At 43.7% G+C, this 15,216-nt stretch overlaps 2 protein-coding genes across 3 annotated transcripts in view; both read right to left on the reverse strand.

The window, feature by feature from the left end:
- The window catches only part of LOC144804257 (acyl-coenzyme A amino acid N-acyltransferase 1-like), a 798,906-nt gene that overhangs the window by 391,675 nt on the left and 392,015 nt on the right, over nt 1-15,216 (reverse strand). The gene's annotated exons all lie outside the window — the stretch shown is intronic.
- Nucleotides 1-15,216, reverse strand: part of LOC144804230 (acyl-coenzyme A amino acid N-acyltransferase 1-like) — a 184,687-nt gene that overhangs the window by 1,856 nt on the left and 167,615 nt on the right. For both annotated transcript variants that reach the window (XM_078671903.1, XM_078671902.1), the window contains one exon: nt 5,703-5,905. In XM_078671903.1, the coding sequence (XP_078528029.1) occupies nt 5,703-5,905 (203 nt within the window). The remainder of the gene's footprint in view (nt 1-5,702; nt 5,906-15,216) is intronic.

The following is a 15,216-nucleotide window of genomic DNA, read 5'->3' on the forward strand; positions in this document are numbered from 1 at the left end:
ATCTCCATTAATTTGATGTCATATAATTATTTATTAGAATACTGAATAATAGCAATCTAATTCTTATTTCTAGTACAAACTACAATTATTACCTTTATATTTAATTGTTTTACCAGAACTGCTCAAGATATGACGTAAATGTATTATGCAATTATTTACTGACATTGCACATTTTCATATAATTATTATTGAAATATATCAGTTTTGATAATTTCTTCATATCCAGATAAAGTTCCAATCCCTATCCGACACCAAGGCTGCATACAGGTGTGTGAATAATTTTCTACATCTGGCCATCTTAAGCAGCTGCTGTATGCTATGTGTTTCTTGGGTCCTTTCGTAAAGGAGACCTATATACCTTAGGGCTTACGAGACAACCTTGCATACTACAGAAACCGCTCGGTCCCAATCCAAACTGCTCCTGCACCTCTAAGGAGGATATGAATCTGTTGTTGATAGACAGATCCCCTGCTGTTAGATATGACCCTCTCCAGCAATTGAAGAAAAGGCATATCAGTGAGCATATTTCAGAAGGGTTTCAGGGAACAAAAGAGATGAGTCAATCCAAACAACACTCTTTCTGAACTTTGATTACCACCCTGTGCTTAGTTTCTGCTATCAGTCAGATTAAATATGGTAAACCTCTCCGTTCTTCCCTAACCATCATGAACTGATCCTGTGATGTGTGATTTGATTGCATGCCTGCCACCAGTGACTTTTCCAATTTAGGACCATTCTGAAACCAGTGAACCACATGTTGGAGTTGGGCTGCTGTTTAACATAGGAACAGGTCGGGCATCCCCCAACCCATGGAATTTTAAGTGTAGTCAATTTTACAATATAGCACATTCTAGCCTAGACATCAACCAGTCTATTCAAGAAAATATAGTTGTCGATATACATTTATCTATATATAGAATAGAGTTCCTCAACACATATAGGTAGCAGGGGAGGAATACCAACTTGGCCAGTTAGATTTGGCCCACAATGGAGGTATGCTTACAAATCCCTCCCACACAGAGAGCGATCATGCACTAAACCCATGCATTGCCATAAATCAAATGCAGAACCCCAAGCCTCACAGAACTAATTTGCTGTACTCCTAGCAGGGAGAGATCAGTCAACCAGGGGCTGGCCAACTCAGGGACCTTCCAGCCGCATTGAGTCTGACAGCCTGAAACATCTTGTGCAGATCAATGGTCACATTAGTCACCGCCACCTCTCACTCTTCGTCAGTCTTCAAACAGTGCCATTCAATTACAGCATCAGTAAATCTGAGAGATACAGCACACTAGCCACAAGAGTCAAACAATCAGTGTAATACCTGTAAAGACCTCATACCTGATCTTTTATTTACCTGTGCCTCTTAATCTGGTAGCACAATTTGTCATGCCGTTGATGTACGAATGTCACTTGGGTCTGTCCCTCCTTCCACCCAGTAAACAAGGGATCCCATGGGAGTCCCATTCATACTAGAGGAGGTCTCTTCTACCGTTCACAGCTCCGATTATAACTCTGAGTGTCGATCTCTGTCTATTCTGATCACTGTATGATCCTTGTGGTTGTCCTTTGCTCCTAAGGGCATGGTGTTCCCAGTGAGGGCCAAAGTCCCCTGCCGCCCACAGTCCTAACCTGTCCCACCTCTCAAACCAGCCACATACCTCTTTAGGTTGATCAAAGAAGTGGCTCTTGTCTTTGGAAATCACCATCAGGTACACCGAGAACAGCAGAATGTATTACAGATTCAGGACCTTGAGGTTCTGCCTTACCAATAAGAAAGACTTCCATTGAGTTTACACATCACTGTGATAATCCAGGTAGATGATAATATGATGGTTTTCAAATGTTAGCTGTGTTGTCATCTTCAGAATACACTCTCTGTCCCTAAGGTTTAGTATCAAAACTATCACAGCTCTCACTTTCAGTCGAGAAAGGGACCTGGGTGGAGATCTTGCCGTCAGAGCACGGTGGGCCCTTTCCACCATAACCATGTATGACAGCCCCTGTGGTTTTTATTCATGATGAATGCATGCCTTATTAAATGTCTCTGCACCTTCTCCCTCTGCCCAATCTGTGAAGCCAAGGAACTTAAAGTTATTGTGCCAATTGCGATTTTCAGCATCTTCTACCTTACTTTCAAAGACTTGAACTGTTGTTGTCAATTTTGGCCATCTGATCTTTCAACACCTTTACCTCCAACTACAGGTCAGTAACCGAGACCTCCACAATGTGGACTCATTCAGCCACCTTTTACAGGCTTGTCTGTAGTAGGTTCACATCCACAGTGACTTTTCTTTTTTACCACTCAAGCACAGTTTGCAAGCCCTGACTGGCAGCCAGCATTTCAGCCCTAGGGGGTCCCCCCGCAATCTTCTACTGCTCCATCATATTTTGTGTTTCGGTCTACCTGTAGGAGAGACTGTGGTGTCATATATTTTGCTATGGTGTTGCCTGTTGTGGCTTGAATGCATTATCCTTACCCATCATGCCACTGCCGTCAAAATCAATACCAGCCATGGAGAAGTGCTTCCAAAGGAGTATCAATGGGTTTTTCTCAAGCCCCCAATGCAATCAGACTAGCAATCCAACCACCCCCAGTGGGACCAGCCACAGCCTTCTAGCAGTAATACCAGCATCTCCTTCAATGCAATGCAAACTCAGTGATTTGTCCAGTGAATTGTCCCCAAGGGGAACCTCTTGCCACAGGTGTGTTCCTCAGAGAATTGAACCTCGCTTCACAAAGGACTGCCAGGGCTGTTCAAGCAGTGAAATATTCCTTGTACTCATGTGGACTACTTGGGCCACCCGGCAGGTTAGAGGCACTCCAATAAACTCCAACCACTTCCCTCATCAGAGGGGCTCACACTACACAGGCTGTTCCGCCTGGCCTTTTTGGTGCCGGGAGAGTTAAGTCTACTGTCCTGATCTCCAGTCCATATTAGACTTTGAATGTGTGTCTCTTAGCTCATTCCCTCAGGGGGGAGGACTTTGTCCCTTCTTCTCATTCCCAGAAACCTCCAGTGTCCTCCAGCCCCACAGGTAGCCTGTTAAAGCTATGGGTAGTGGCCTGCCACATGTCCTGCTCTCTGATCAGGAGTTGCGCCACTCACCCTTTCCCAAGCCTTGGGCTCCATAGGCTGTTGTCTTCACTATGTGAATATCACTGGGTCACTCCTCCGACACTTCTCTCTCTCCCGCAGATGGGCAGCACCCACTGTACAGGGCCGACTACAGGGCTTTGGATCAGCCATAGACTCCCCCAGGTCGACCAGCTAGGGCAGCCCAGTGCAGACTCTATTCTGTGGCAGCCCACTCAGAAGAGCTGCCGGCGGAGGTATGTGGATCTCTCAAACAGTTCCACACCAGGTTGTCCTCTATCGCTCCCTGTTCTGCTGCCAACTCCAAACAAGTCCGCCCACCCAGAGACCATGATAATACACTAGGGGGCAGGTTGCACATTCTGCCTCAGGACTGCCGCTTCAGCTTGTAAGCTAGCTGGGCAGACGATTTAGGATGGCCCCTGGGTGTTCTTCATTGCAGGACTCCAGCACTGCCTCAGCATTCTGGTGTTTGTTAAACTCTACCCATCATTGAACCTTACAAACCCTCACCATCCTTAAACTTCACCCTACTTTGAACTCTAAATACCCCATTCTATGCCCGAACTCCACCTATCCCTGACTCCTAAAAACAACCCCAAAATGGCCTCTGCATGGCATAGAGTAATGTATGTGAATTAATGGGAAACGTACAGAGAAACTACGCCAGAGGAACCAAAATCACGGAAAACCAGTTTTAAGAAAAGACAATTTTAAGAAAAATGAAATCAACTGAAAGAAACATTTTAAAGGAAAGATCAGTTTAAGGAAAAATCCAAAATTGCATTTAACTTGGGAGGAGTTTAGCAGTAGTGAGGGTTTTTGGGATGGGTAATGTTTAGGGGTAACTGACAAAAAATGCCTGAATCATTTTGTAGGCTTGTGCGTGTGTGGTGCACATGCCTACAAAAGGATGCAAATACATCAAAAGCTTTAAAAAAAAAACTTTAGTCCAGTCTGCAAAGCATCACATTGTGTGTCAAATGGTCAAGTTGGCGAGATCCATTGGCTTTGCCAATCCTTGTTCTTTTTTTTAGCCTCCCAGCCATCCTGTGGGTCTGCAGAATGTTTCCAGGGCCAGGGGCAGCATCACAGGATTGGAATTTCTCCTCTGCATTTTTACTAACATCTGCAACTGGACATGAAGTGGGCAGAGGGAAAAGTGTGTATTCTAATCTAATCTAATCTAGAGGTTTATAAAGCACATGGCTACCCGAAGGCTTTCCAGCAGTTACACCAATCGCATAACCCTCAAACTAGACACCACATGGAAGGTGAAGGGACAGCTAATTTACGAATAACCAGGTCTTCAAGAATATTCTGAAATTAGGTTCTGAGTCTATGTGATGTAATTCAACTGGCAAAACATTCCACAACTTAGGGTCCAGGTACTTATAAAAACAACCCCCCCAACCTATTCCTTTGATTTTTAGTAGCTTTACAAGAAGTAAATTTGCCTATCTTGAGGACCTTCCAGGGTTTTATGGGTCAATGAAAGCATGCAGTAATTAGGGTCCTTTTTTTATGGAAGGTCCTATGCGTGATGGTGAGATCTTTAAACTAGGCCTGCTGCTCAATGGGGAGCAAAAGAAGGTCGGCCAGTGCCCTTTTTGCAGACTGATGCCTCAGAATATTGAAAAGAAGGCAGGCTTCTGCATTTCTAATGGCCTGTAACCTGCTTTTTACAAAGTAGGCAAGGCAAGTACTTAAAGTTCTATAATCCAACCGGGAGATAATCAGGGCCTGTACAATGAGTCTTTGGAAAAGAAAGGGCATACAGTCTAACTCTTTCCTCAGCAGTCTATTTATTTCAGAGCAAGATTCTATAGTGAGAGAGTCATACAGCCAGATGCAGAGGCTTTTTATAAGATTTTTGGGGCTAGGGGGTGAAGTCTCACTACTGTAAAGATGGCCTCCTGCCCGTGACACTCAGCGACCCCGGCACGCTTTGAGAGACCCAGCAACACCAGCAGTGCTGAGACAGGGGTGAGTGGCTGAAATTTGACCGCAGGAACCCCCGGCACCATTAGAGTCCCTGGCCCTGAGTTGATGGGGGCTGGGACTCCTCGTTTGCTCGTTCTCCGCTGGAGCCCGATGTCCTAGCCAGGCTCAGTGTCCAGTCGCACCTGAGGGAAGATCTTTGGCCGCGGTGCTTCCTATTGCTGTCTCGGTAGGAGGGGAGATGTCCTGCCTTCCCCCTTATCCTTAACTTTCTGCATTCCGTACCCCTTTTGGCACCCATGTCTCTGTGTCGGGCTCCACCCACCGGGCCTTCCAGGGAAGCATAAGCCCTTCCCCACCACACAATAAGACCGCCGCTTGGATATCCCCTTCCTTCTCTCCCCACTGAAGGAGTGGGCAACTTCAACCCCCCTCTACTTAATGTTCCCTCATCCTGTCTAGTTACAAAAAAATATCCTATTAAATGAAAGTGGAGTTTAGAAGTAGCCCTTTCTGGCTACTTTCTGAGTTTGTTCTTTACCAATGACTGTGACCTCCAACTGCTGTGTCTCTGATGGGAGTAGAATGAGTGAGCTATTGGACAACAGATCTAAAGTCTGTATAACACTATTTTTGACTTTGAGATGAGGAGAGAGGACATACCATGGGGTGCTTCAAGAGGAGGTCTGCAGCTTCTTCAAAGTACTCCAGATCCACCTCGGTCAGTGTATCTGGCAGGTCATCATAGGCAAAATAGGCCAAAGCGAGTGTGGCAAAGCCTCGGCTGGCAAAAAGACCGCTGCGGAACTCCGTTAGACCCCCTTCTCCTCCAAACATGTCAATGACTCCAGGAAATGGCCCAGTGCCTGTGGGACAAAAAACAGCAAAGTGAACAGTAAATTTAGAAATGTGAAAAGGTAGGTAGCGAAATGCATGTATGGTTTATGCCATGCTGCTTTGTCTAGAGAAGCCATTATTAACAAAGTTATTTAGCCAGAACCAGAATACAATGCTGAAAGTTATGGGATACACAGCATGCATTTCAGGATAGGGTACAGACTCATACATTTTGTGCCTTCGCTGCAAGAGCCTTTAGAACCTGATGCCTGTTTTCAGGATCAGCTGTTCTTTTTGAAATAAAATCGTAATAGCCCCATTCACACACTTTCAAGTGACAAACATTTGCAAATAATTGATTTTCTTAGCCAAAGTAAAATATTGATTTGTTAATAAATATGCAGAATTCCTATTTGCACAAACACAAAATCAAAATGATGTTGCCAGTTGAATATGTCCTCCACTTTGGCTCCTGATCTTGGCCGATCATTGATTCTTCGACATGACTGTTACATGTGCAGGTGCAGTTGCACAGCACCTATTTCATCGCAACACTCACCAGCATAATCCTCGCCACAGAATTAACATCATATCATATGCACATGTCACCCAGCTCCTATTATCCCTCTCCAACTAGACTTTAAGACCCAGACTATTTCCCTTGCCTGCATGACCAAAGTCACCAAATGGATGAAAACCAACTGCCTCAAAACTCAACACAGACAAGACGGAAGGAATACTCTTCGGCAGAGATGCCTACCTCTGGGACTCCACCTGGCGGCCTGCCAAACTTAAACGCACAGCCCTCCTGGTAACCCACGCAAAGAATCTCGGAATAGTAATCGACAACCAACTCACCATGATCAGCTAAGTGAACGGAGTCTTTGACTTCTGTTTCCACACAGTCAAGATGCCCCAGCAGATCTTCCAATGGCTCCCCACCAACATTCGCAGAACCGTCACCCAAGGCCTCATCACTAGCAAGATTGGCTACGGCAATGCACTGTTTGCTGGAATCAATGCTAAACTGACCAGAAGTCTCCTGAACATGGAAAAGTCACTGCCGGGTTCACTTTTAACCTCCTATACCACACTAGCATCATCCCGCACCCCAAAGAGTTCCACTGGCTCCCAGTCCACAAACTAGCACTTTTTGAACTCTTCAGGCACACATACAAAGCCCGGCACAACATTGGCCCCACATACTACATCAACCGCATAAACTTTCACAAACGTACCAGACACCTGGGCTCAACAAGACTCTTACTCGAACCCCCATATACACAGAACCAGATTCAGCAGTCTTGCCTTCTACCACCTCGCTTCTAAAGCCTGCAATGATCAGCCAATACACTACAGAACCAACTCCCCAGTTCTTCAATTCCCCAACCCTGGCCCTGGATCGGCCTATAGGGCTCCTGCTTCAGGACCAGCATACCTTCACAGGGTTAGCTGTGAGCTTTAACAGAAAAAGTGGAACTGGGTTTGATATGTACAAGTACAGAGTTTCAAGAAGCCATACATCAAAAACTGTTCATGCATATGATCAATCTGTCATTCTAACACAACACGTTGTTTTATGTTCGTTGTACCTGTTCAGTTTCCATTTCTGCAAAGTAAGCTAAGATTCTGTGTAACTGGAAATTGTACTATTTTACATTCTACACAGAAGTAGAAACGATGGGTGCAAGTAGAGAAAAGGAGAAGTAAGAGTCCCAGAATGAATGACAAAGCAAAAGAAATAAACCATGGAGCTGAAAATAGAATAAGAAACTAGGAGCGAAATATACTCTGCAGTATGAAACAGCAACCACTCTAGGGAAAACTAAAGAGCGTAGTGAGAAGAGGATTTCGAAAGAGGGAAGTTACAAAAACATATTTAAAATAAAAGAAACATCAAGACGCAGGATGAGAGAGGGATTGGCATAATTTATTTGAACTGTCTTAAGTCCCGTGCAGGCCCATTGTTGTTTTCCCTATGTTAGCATGAGCATGTTGCAGACCGTCCTCTTTTTTGCACACATTACCATACAGATATATTTTGATTTATGCCACAATGTACTTTCACACAAAAACATGCAGTTGGTTTGCGCTCTGTTCTTTTCCTGGGATTTAGTATCGAACAACAATGCCCGTTGTTATCCTGTTCTGGTCAGGCCCTAGCACCTAGACAAAACAAGCAAATGCAGCTGTTGTTTGGGAACACGTACTTTATGTCACATAGATCTGCACAGATAGGTAACATACTCTTGGAGAGGGCCCTTCCAGGGAAAAGATCGTAACAGCATCTAGGATGTAGAACATTTATCTGTGTATCTGTGTATACTGAGGTACGGGGTCTGCTGCTAATGCTTAGAAATCTTCTGATATATAATCATTTTGCTTCTGTAGAAGGGGAGAGAGGTTAGGCTGCACTGTCGTATGTAATGACAGCTCCATTTATGACTTACGGACTACTTGCTATGGTAACCCTATTTGTGTTTTTCTAGTTGTTGTGGCACGTACACTGCATACTAGAGTACAATAGTTAAATTTACATTTTACACCTTTCTCATGTCTCCATCAGAATCTAGGGGTCCATTAGGATGGTGGATGGACAAAGTCCGTCCGCCATCCTGTCGGGGGCAGGTACCGTCCACCACAAGGGCGGAGGAACCGTGCCCCGAATTAGGATGCACCTGCCACAGTGGCGGGTGCATCCCTCAATGTGAAAAATGCATGTTGTGCGTTTCACAGCACAACATGACAGGCACCGCGCCATGCCTGCCATGTTGTGCTGTGCAACAGTACCCCCCATGTGCACCCTCCAACCCCCTTCACCCTGGGGGCCCGCAACGGGCCCCCAAAGCAGGAACCGTATGCCTTTTCGTGGCGACATTGCCGCCACCGAAAGGCATTCCCCTCAGCCATCCTAATATGGCTGGCGGTGTCCGATAGACACCTCCACCATATCAGGCCTTTTCCGCTGCGGTCGCAAGGCGACCGCGGCAGAAAAGCAGCAGACGGTCTTCCTGTCCGCCACGGTCCCGCCCACCATTGTAATATGGCGGGGGAAAAAAGGTGGCAGACGGGCAAGAATGGCGGTCGATCCGTTTGCCATCCTAATGGACCCCTTATTCTGGACTAGTACGAGTGTGTGAGCAAAAGGGCATGACCTGCAATCATGATTCCTGACAGGGTTGGCAGGGTTGTGTTCTGGGGTGTCTAAACACTTGTTTCTTATTCCTCTGTGAGTGAGTAGGAGATCAAGTGAGACACTATAGCTAGTCGGTCCCGGGCTCATGGATACTCAGGTGATAGGGTGACTCTACTAAAGGACCATAATCCCAAGCATAGTTCTGTGACTCAGCAGAATCACTGCAACATGGCGCCGCCAACAATTGGTCTGGTACTTATTCCCGGGATCTCTTAGTAGCACTGGGGCTTGTCCACAAAATCTTTGCACCTTTTTCTGGAGACATCTATGGTGGGAGTGCTTTGTCTCCTCAGTTTTAGGGTTGCCCTATTGCTGTAGGTTTTCAAGTTTAAAGTTTAAAAGGCTTTTAACCCATTTCGTGCTACTGTTTGTTTCTATTGTCTTTCTGTGATGGCACAGCTGATTACGGCTCATTACCGCACTGCCCTCACTGAGCATTTTCCAGTGCTTTGTAGTTAACAAATGCAAAAAGAACAGATGATGGGCGGAATGCCTAATCAATCACATATTCACCCCTAGACACAGATATGGGTTCAATCCATAGTTTTTTTGCACACAACGCCATCCAAGCCATATGCAAATCGGTCTTGACCCTGTTCCACAGGTAACTTTCCACCTCAAACGCATCTCTTTATTTCTACTGATCCTTTTTGATGTATTTACCTTGATTATTCGGGTACTTTGCCATCTGACATTGCTTTTAAAAATATTTTAGTTGCAGTGGATTCTTGCAGTAGGGTTCTTTGGGTATGGCCGCAGCTCTCTGCTGACGCTTGCACTGGTATAAAGGATCTGCATGTCTTTGTCGGGACTTAAGCCTCAGGCACTTTCTATTATGACCATGGTCTGGCTTTTGCCTGTAAGGCTTACCTTGATTCCACAAAGTCTATGGGCCTGCAGATGCATTTTTCGTCTCCATATCAACCTGAGGACAATTCAGTTGTGGAGCGGATGAACCGTGACATAAATCAATCTTTAAAAACATGGGTACTAGGTACAAGCCGTGGCTGGCTAACTCAACTCCATGGGTTTCAACATGCTCTTAATGATCTCACAAGAAGATCTCTGGGTGGGCAGATCCCATACGAAATGCTTGTTGGTTTCATGATGTGTGTTTCAGACCTTGTCGATCTAGATGTTGTGGCGGCTGCTGCAACATTTGACGTAGATAACTACTGTGCTGTCTTACAGGATCTGCAAAAGTGTTGTGAGACACTGGCAAAATCACATTTGCAGTCAGCTACGCCTGCAGAAGCAGCAGTTCTTATTCCTGTTTGGGTGGGCACCTTAAAGTGGGTAATCTCGTTTGTGAAAAGGTGGCGATCAAGAAAGAATTTGGTTCATCCTACCATGCTCCTGAGCCTGTTCTTGGTCTCCGGGATACCCAAACTGTGATTTTACCTCCTCTACCTGGTTGCAAAGAAAATCGCTTCATTTTACTTGACCGTGTCAAGTTACACCATATTGCCAATACTGAATAGTGTCACAGGACGGGATATTTCTTAACAGCCCGTGAGCTCTGTTATTTTTTTTATTCTCTCCACCTGCTGGAGGGGGATGTCTCGTATTTGCGCAACTAGCATCTGTTTTAACTGCTACACCCTTCACAATGGAAATTGTTCTGATCCACCCCTGTAGTCCTCTAAGGGAATACAAGCCCCAAATTCAAATCTAGATTCCCATTCGCTGTTATTTCAGCTAAGTTCATCTGGTACAGTTTTGATCAAGGCAATATTTCATCAGACAATTTTTCTCAGTTTTATCTAAACCAGCAGAAAGGATTTAAGTGTTGTATATCTTGGTTAAAACGCACTTATCCAGTTCCTCCATTGACGTATGTCTGGATCATGTTTTCCATGGTATTTCTGTTCATGTGGATTGAATTTTTGACAGGTTTTTTATTCTGACTAATGGCTACCACCTCCCGGATCGTTCTGCTGCAGAACTTGTCAATGGTGTATTGGCTCCACATGCATCCTCACATAAAATGAAAAGAGACCACTCCCTTGTGAACATTTCAGCGGTCCCCGTCGCTGAAGGAATTGTATGGGATAAAGTACCATTCAATGTATTTGATCCTGCTGAAACCTTACAGATTCCATATGTATTCCATGTTTCTATGGGTGATGTGATAATACCTGGGTTACAATCAGATGATTGGGATGTAAAGGCTGTTAATTTAATGTTTTCTAATTTTAATATTAAACTGTTTTGATGCTGGAGAGTTACATTTGAATTTTACTAACTATCCCAATTTTTTCTGTTATAAACATTATGCTCATCACTTTCTACGTAGATCAAATTGACAGCATCCTCACTTTAACTATACTCAATAGGAACATTGCCCAACTCTGTCTCAGGGTAGGTCCAACACACAAAAAATGAAGTACACCTATTTTACCGGTTATGATTTTTTCAACTTTATTGACAACTTTGCATTAAAAGGATACGATTATTAGAAAGACAACATCAATTCAAATTGGTATGGGGTAACATATCCTGGCAGGTCCAAGGTGAGGAATCTTTATTTCGTGTATATTTGATACTTTCTCAAAATATTTTTCTTAATGACACGTTCCAACAGACTACTTGGCTGGAGATGGCTGAGATTAAAGAATTGAATATTCCTACTATTCCTTCCTCGGGCCTATTTGATAATTGGCAATCCTATATCAATAATACTGCATACCAACTAAATAATATGATACAAAATGGTACATTTATCCCCACTACTATATGCCCATCTGAAGGTCATTATGGCCTCTGAACACAAATGTTTGTCATTCTCATTTTGTGAACACGACTACAGGATTTATGTTGGATAGGTCTGATCCACATTACCCACTTTGTAACACTGTTATCACTTAATCTGTGGGTAAACTGTGGCAACAATGGTTAGAACATTCCACATTGTGTGCTGTGAAACAACATCTTTCTCTCCTATTGACTGACATCAACCTTTCTGATTTCCTTTGAGGTCCTGAATTCCCTGGTAGCAAACGATTTGTTTATGCTGCATATAATAAATTTTGGAAATTGTCTCAAATGTAAGCTGAATTTACATCAAATTGATCAAGACAAATTAGACAAAGTGCTTGCTGTTGTCGACAAAAGCATTAATACATTATCATCTTAAATTTATACTCTAGATAGCATTGTGTCTTCTGTCATTGAGATCATGCAAAATGAAGAGTCTATCCTGTATCATGGTCAACATCAACTTAGATCAGTTTTGCAATTTGGTTGGACACTGCTGACACTAAAAGATGGGCGCGTACCTTGGCATGACCTAAATTGTAGCGCATCGTTCTTACCTTTCAATTTAAGACATGAACACCAGTTAATGGCTGCTATGAAAGACACAGGTTATACCATGCTACATTAACTTGAACAGCTTCCTTCACTGTAGCAGAAACTAATTCGGCAGTTTGGTTAATACACAGGGTTTATTGTTGCTCATCTCGATGTTTGAATTTACTGACTGCATGAAATACTACACTGTAGAGATATGAACCACTTTGAAGCTGTTACATTCATGAGTTTGATCCCTGCTTTTACTAATCATTTTTATTGGGCTGAGAGAGAGGTTTTTCTAATTGGAAAAATGTGCGATTCGACTGCCAGCCACTCCCTCGTCTGTCAACAAGTAAAAATCCACCGCGCCTGTAATGTTTCTGCCCCATATCTGGCTTGTTATATGAAAGGAACTCTGATTCCCACTATTATTCTCACCCTCACATTGCTTTCAAACAGCAGTTATCTTGATCCTAATAATCATGACTGCTGAGGTGTGATGACATGACTGCTGAGGTCTGTGGGCAGTAATCCCGTAATTCTGTATGTAGTGTCTGTTTCCTAGTTAGTTTATTGTTGCAACAACGTCCTGTTTCCCATCCACATGTGAGTGTAGATAGCTCTTTGCGGCCTTACATTCCAACCTAAGCAGACTCAAAGCACTATTTGTCAATGAGAAGTGGCTCTCACTTCAGCTCGTGAGACCCTTGAATTGCAGGTGATGAGAACGTCTAGTGAAATACAATCATTACTGAACATAAATCTGTCCCTGCATTTTGAGTTGATACATCAAATATTTAATGCATCTGATACCACACTTTTTTAAGCTCGTGGTCTCCGCCCTCGTGACTTAAATTCAAACTGTTTTCAGAATAATTCCTTTTATACATTGCATTTTTCCAGCGTATTTGGTGGGTTCCCACTGATGCTCTTCTTGGTTTGTGACATCATCGTGCTGTTCCTTCTATTCCACAATGGCTGCTCCATCTGTGGTCCTGCCTGGACAGACATCGGTATAGCTGTACCATGAGCGGATGCTACAATTGTTTGGAATAGTGCCTCTAGATGCCGAATTTTATCTAACCTTCCGATATGCTTACTTCACCTGGTTGCAACCTGTGTTTCATTGTCTTGAGTGCCCCTTTCAGTGGGCTCTGGATGTCTGCCTGGCCACCCCATCACAGGATGCCCTGGATTTTGTACTGTTGCTGGGTCCCTTAGTGGCCCATAACCAGACCTGTTCCTTGGGTATACAGCTTGTATACAACCCAGTGTTGGGGCTACTGGTCAGAAGTAGTGCCTGTGCAAATGCAAAGCGTCTCTTGGATCTCAGTTTCATCGAAGTTCACACAGGTTCTCCATGGATGGATCTGTCAACAACTGGAAACAAGTAGCATGTTTGCTCCTTTGACCTCCTCAATTGGAAGGCAGTTATTGCTAATTTGAAAGGATTGGATATGTTACTTGAATTGATGTCGTTCCATTTGGCATCCTACATTTTGAGTCCCAGGGATACACAGTTATTGGCTATAATTTTGTTCACAAAATTTTCCATCATATTAGACAATGCACACATTTTTGGAGACACTCTTGCCCTGCAATTTCTTACGTACACTCCAGCTCCTGAAAATTAGAAGCTGAAGTGTACATACCAAATCAACGTACAAGCATACTACCAACATAATTAATGCCAAAATAGCCAAAGATAACTCTAACATATCTCTAAAATATATAAGGATTAAGTTATAAGGTTAAGACACTTATCTTCTCCAGAGCAGCAATTAAAAGAGGAGGAACTTTGAGTACCAGGGATATTTATGGACTAGAGTAGTCTAGTTCTAGTGTTTTGGTGTGTTATACTTCATTAAAGGTGCTGTGGAGTGGCAATTAAAGGTTAATATGCATAATGATAGCCTCCGGTTCTTGAAATGAAATCACTACTTGTAACATGACCAAAAAACACAAGCAATTCTGAGAAAATCACTTGCTCTCCCTGTCAGTAAAAATATAGTTATGTGAAAGGGTAAAATCGTGAAATGCGATGTAATTGTGTAGTTCAGAGACATACACCCTCTGAAAGTACTCGGGCCAGATATATCAAAGGGTTTTACCCATTCTGTGTCTATGGGAACATGTGTTCCTACATATGGCCCTCGGTCTTGCATGGCATGCTAACATCACTTACAATGCATTGTGCCCCAGCTAGGTTCAATCTATGTAAATAGTGATATGGAAACTTATTAACAGAGCTGCGCACCTCCCATATTAGTTGGGCTCCATCACCATTCTGGCCGTATACTGGGTTTCTGGCAATCTGGTCTCTAGAGGTTGGAGAGCAATTATTGGCTGTTTACAACAAATGCTGGGTTTAGAGGAAAAACATTTGCAAAGTAATACCATGGTTAAAAAGCATGCAAGCTACTCAAGTTGGGCAAGCTGAATCTTTTCCATCTGCTGGGATACCTTGTATAAAAGCAAACCATGTTCACAAACTGAACAAAAATAGACAAGGACAAATTCGAGACCTATTGCATTGCAAATGCTCGTTATACTTTGTCACCCCGAGTGTAATGGGTATGTCTAGACGTGGGTCCTGTGCTCTCCATGCCACCATAGTCAAGCTATTATGGCTGATGAGGGGTGAAACTCCGAAACCGGACCTAGGATACTTGTTTCCAGTCCAGGGAGGACCTGGCCTGGCAGTTCGGGCTGGACTGTTCCCATTGGGCACAGGGTCAAGAGTGATTTGCATATGGTTGAGTCCAAACTGGAATGTCATGGTGAGAAAAGAAATGATGGATTTAGACCCAGATCTCTGTACTGGGGTGAATGTATGACATTGTTCTGAAT

Source organism: Lissotriton helveticus, chromosome 1_2, assembly GCF_964261635.1.
Source record: "Lissotriton helveticus chromosome 1_2, aLisHel1.1, whole genome shotgun sequence".
NCBI lineage: Eukaryota > Metazoa > Chordata > Amphibia > Caudata > Salamandridae > Lissotriton > Lissotriton helveticus.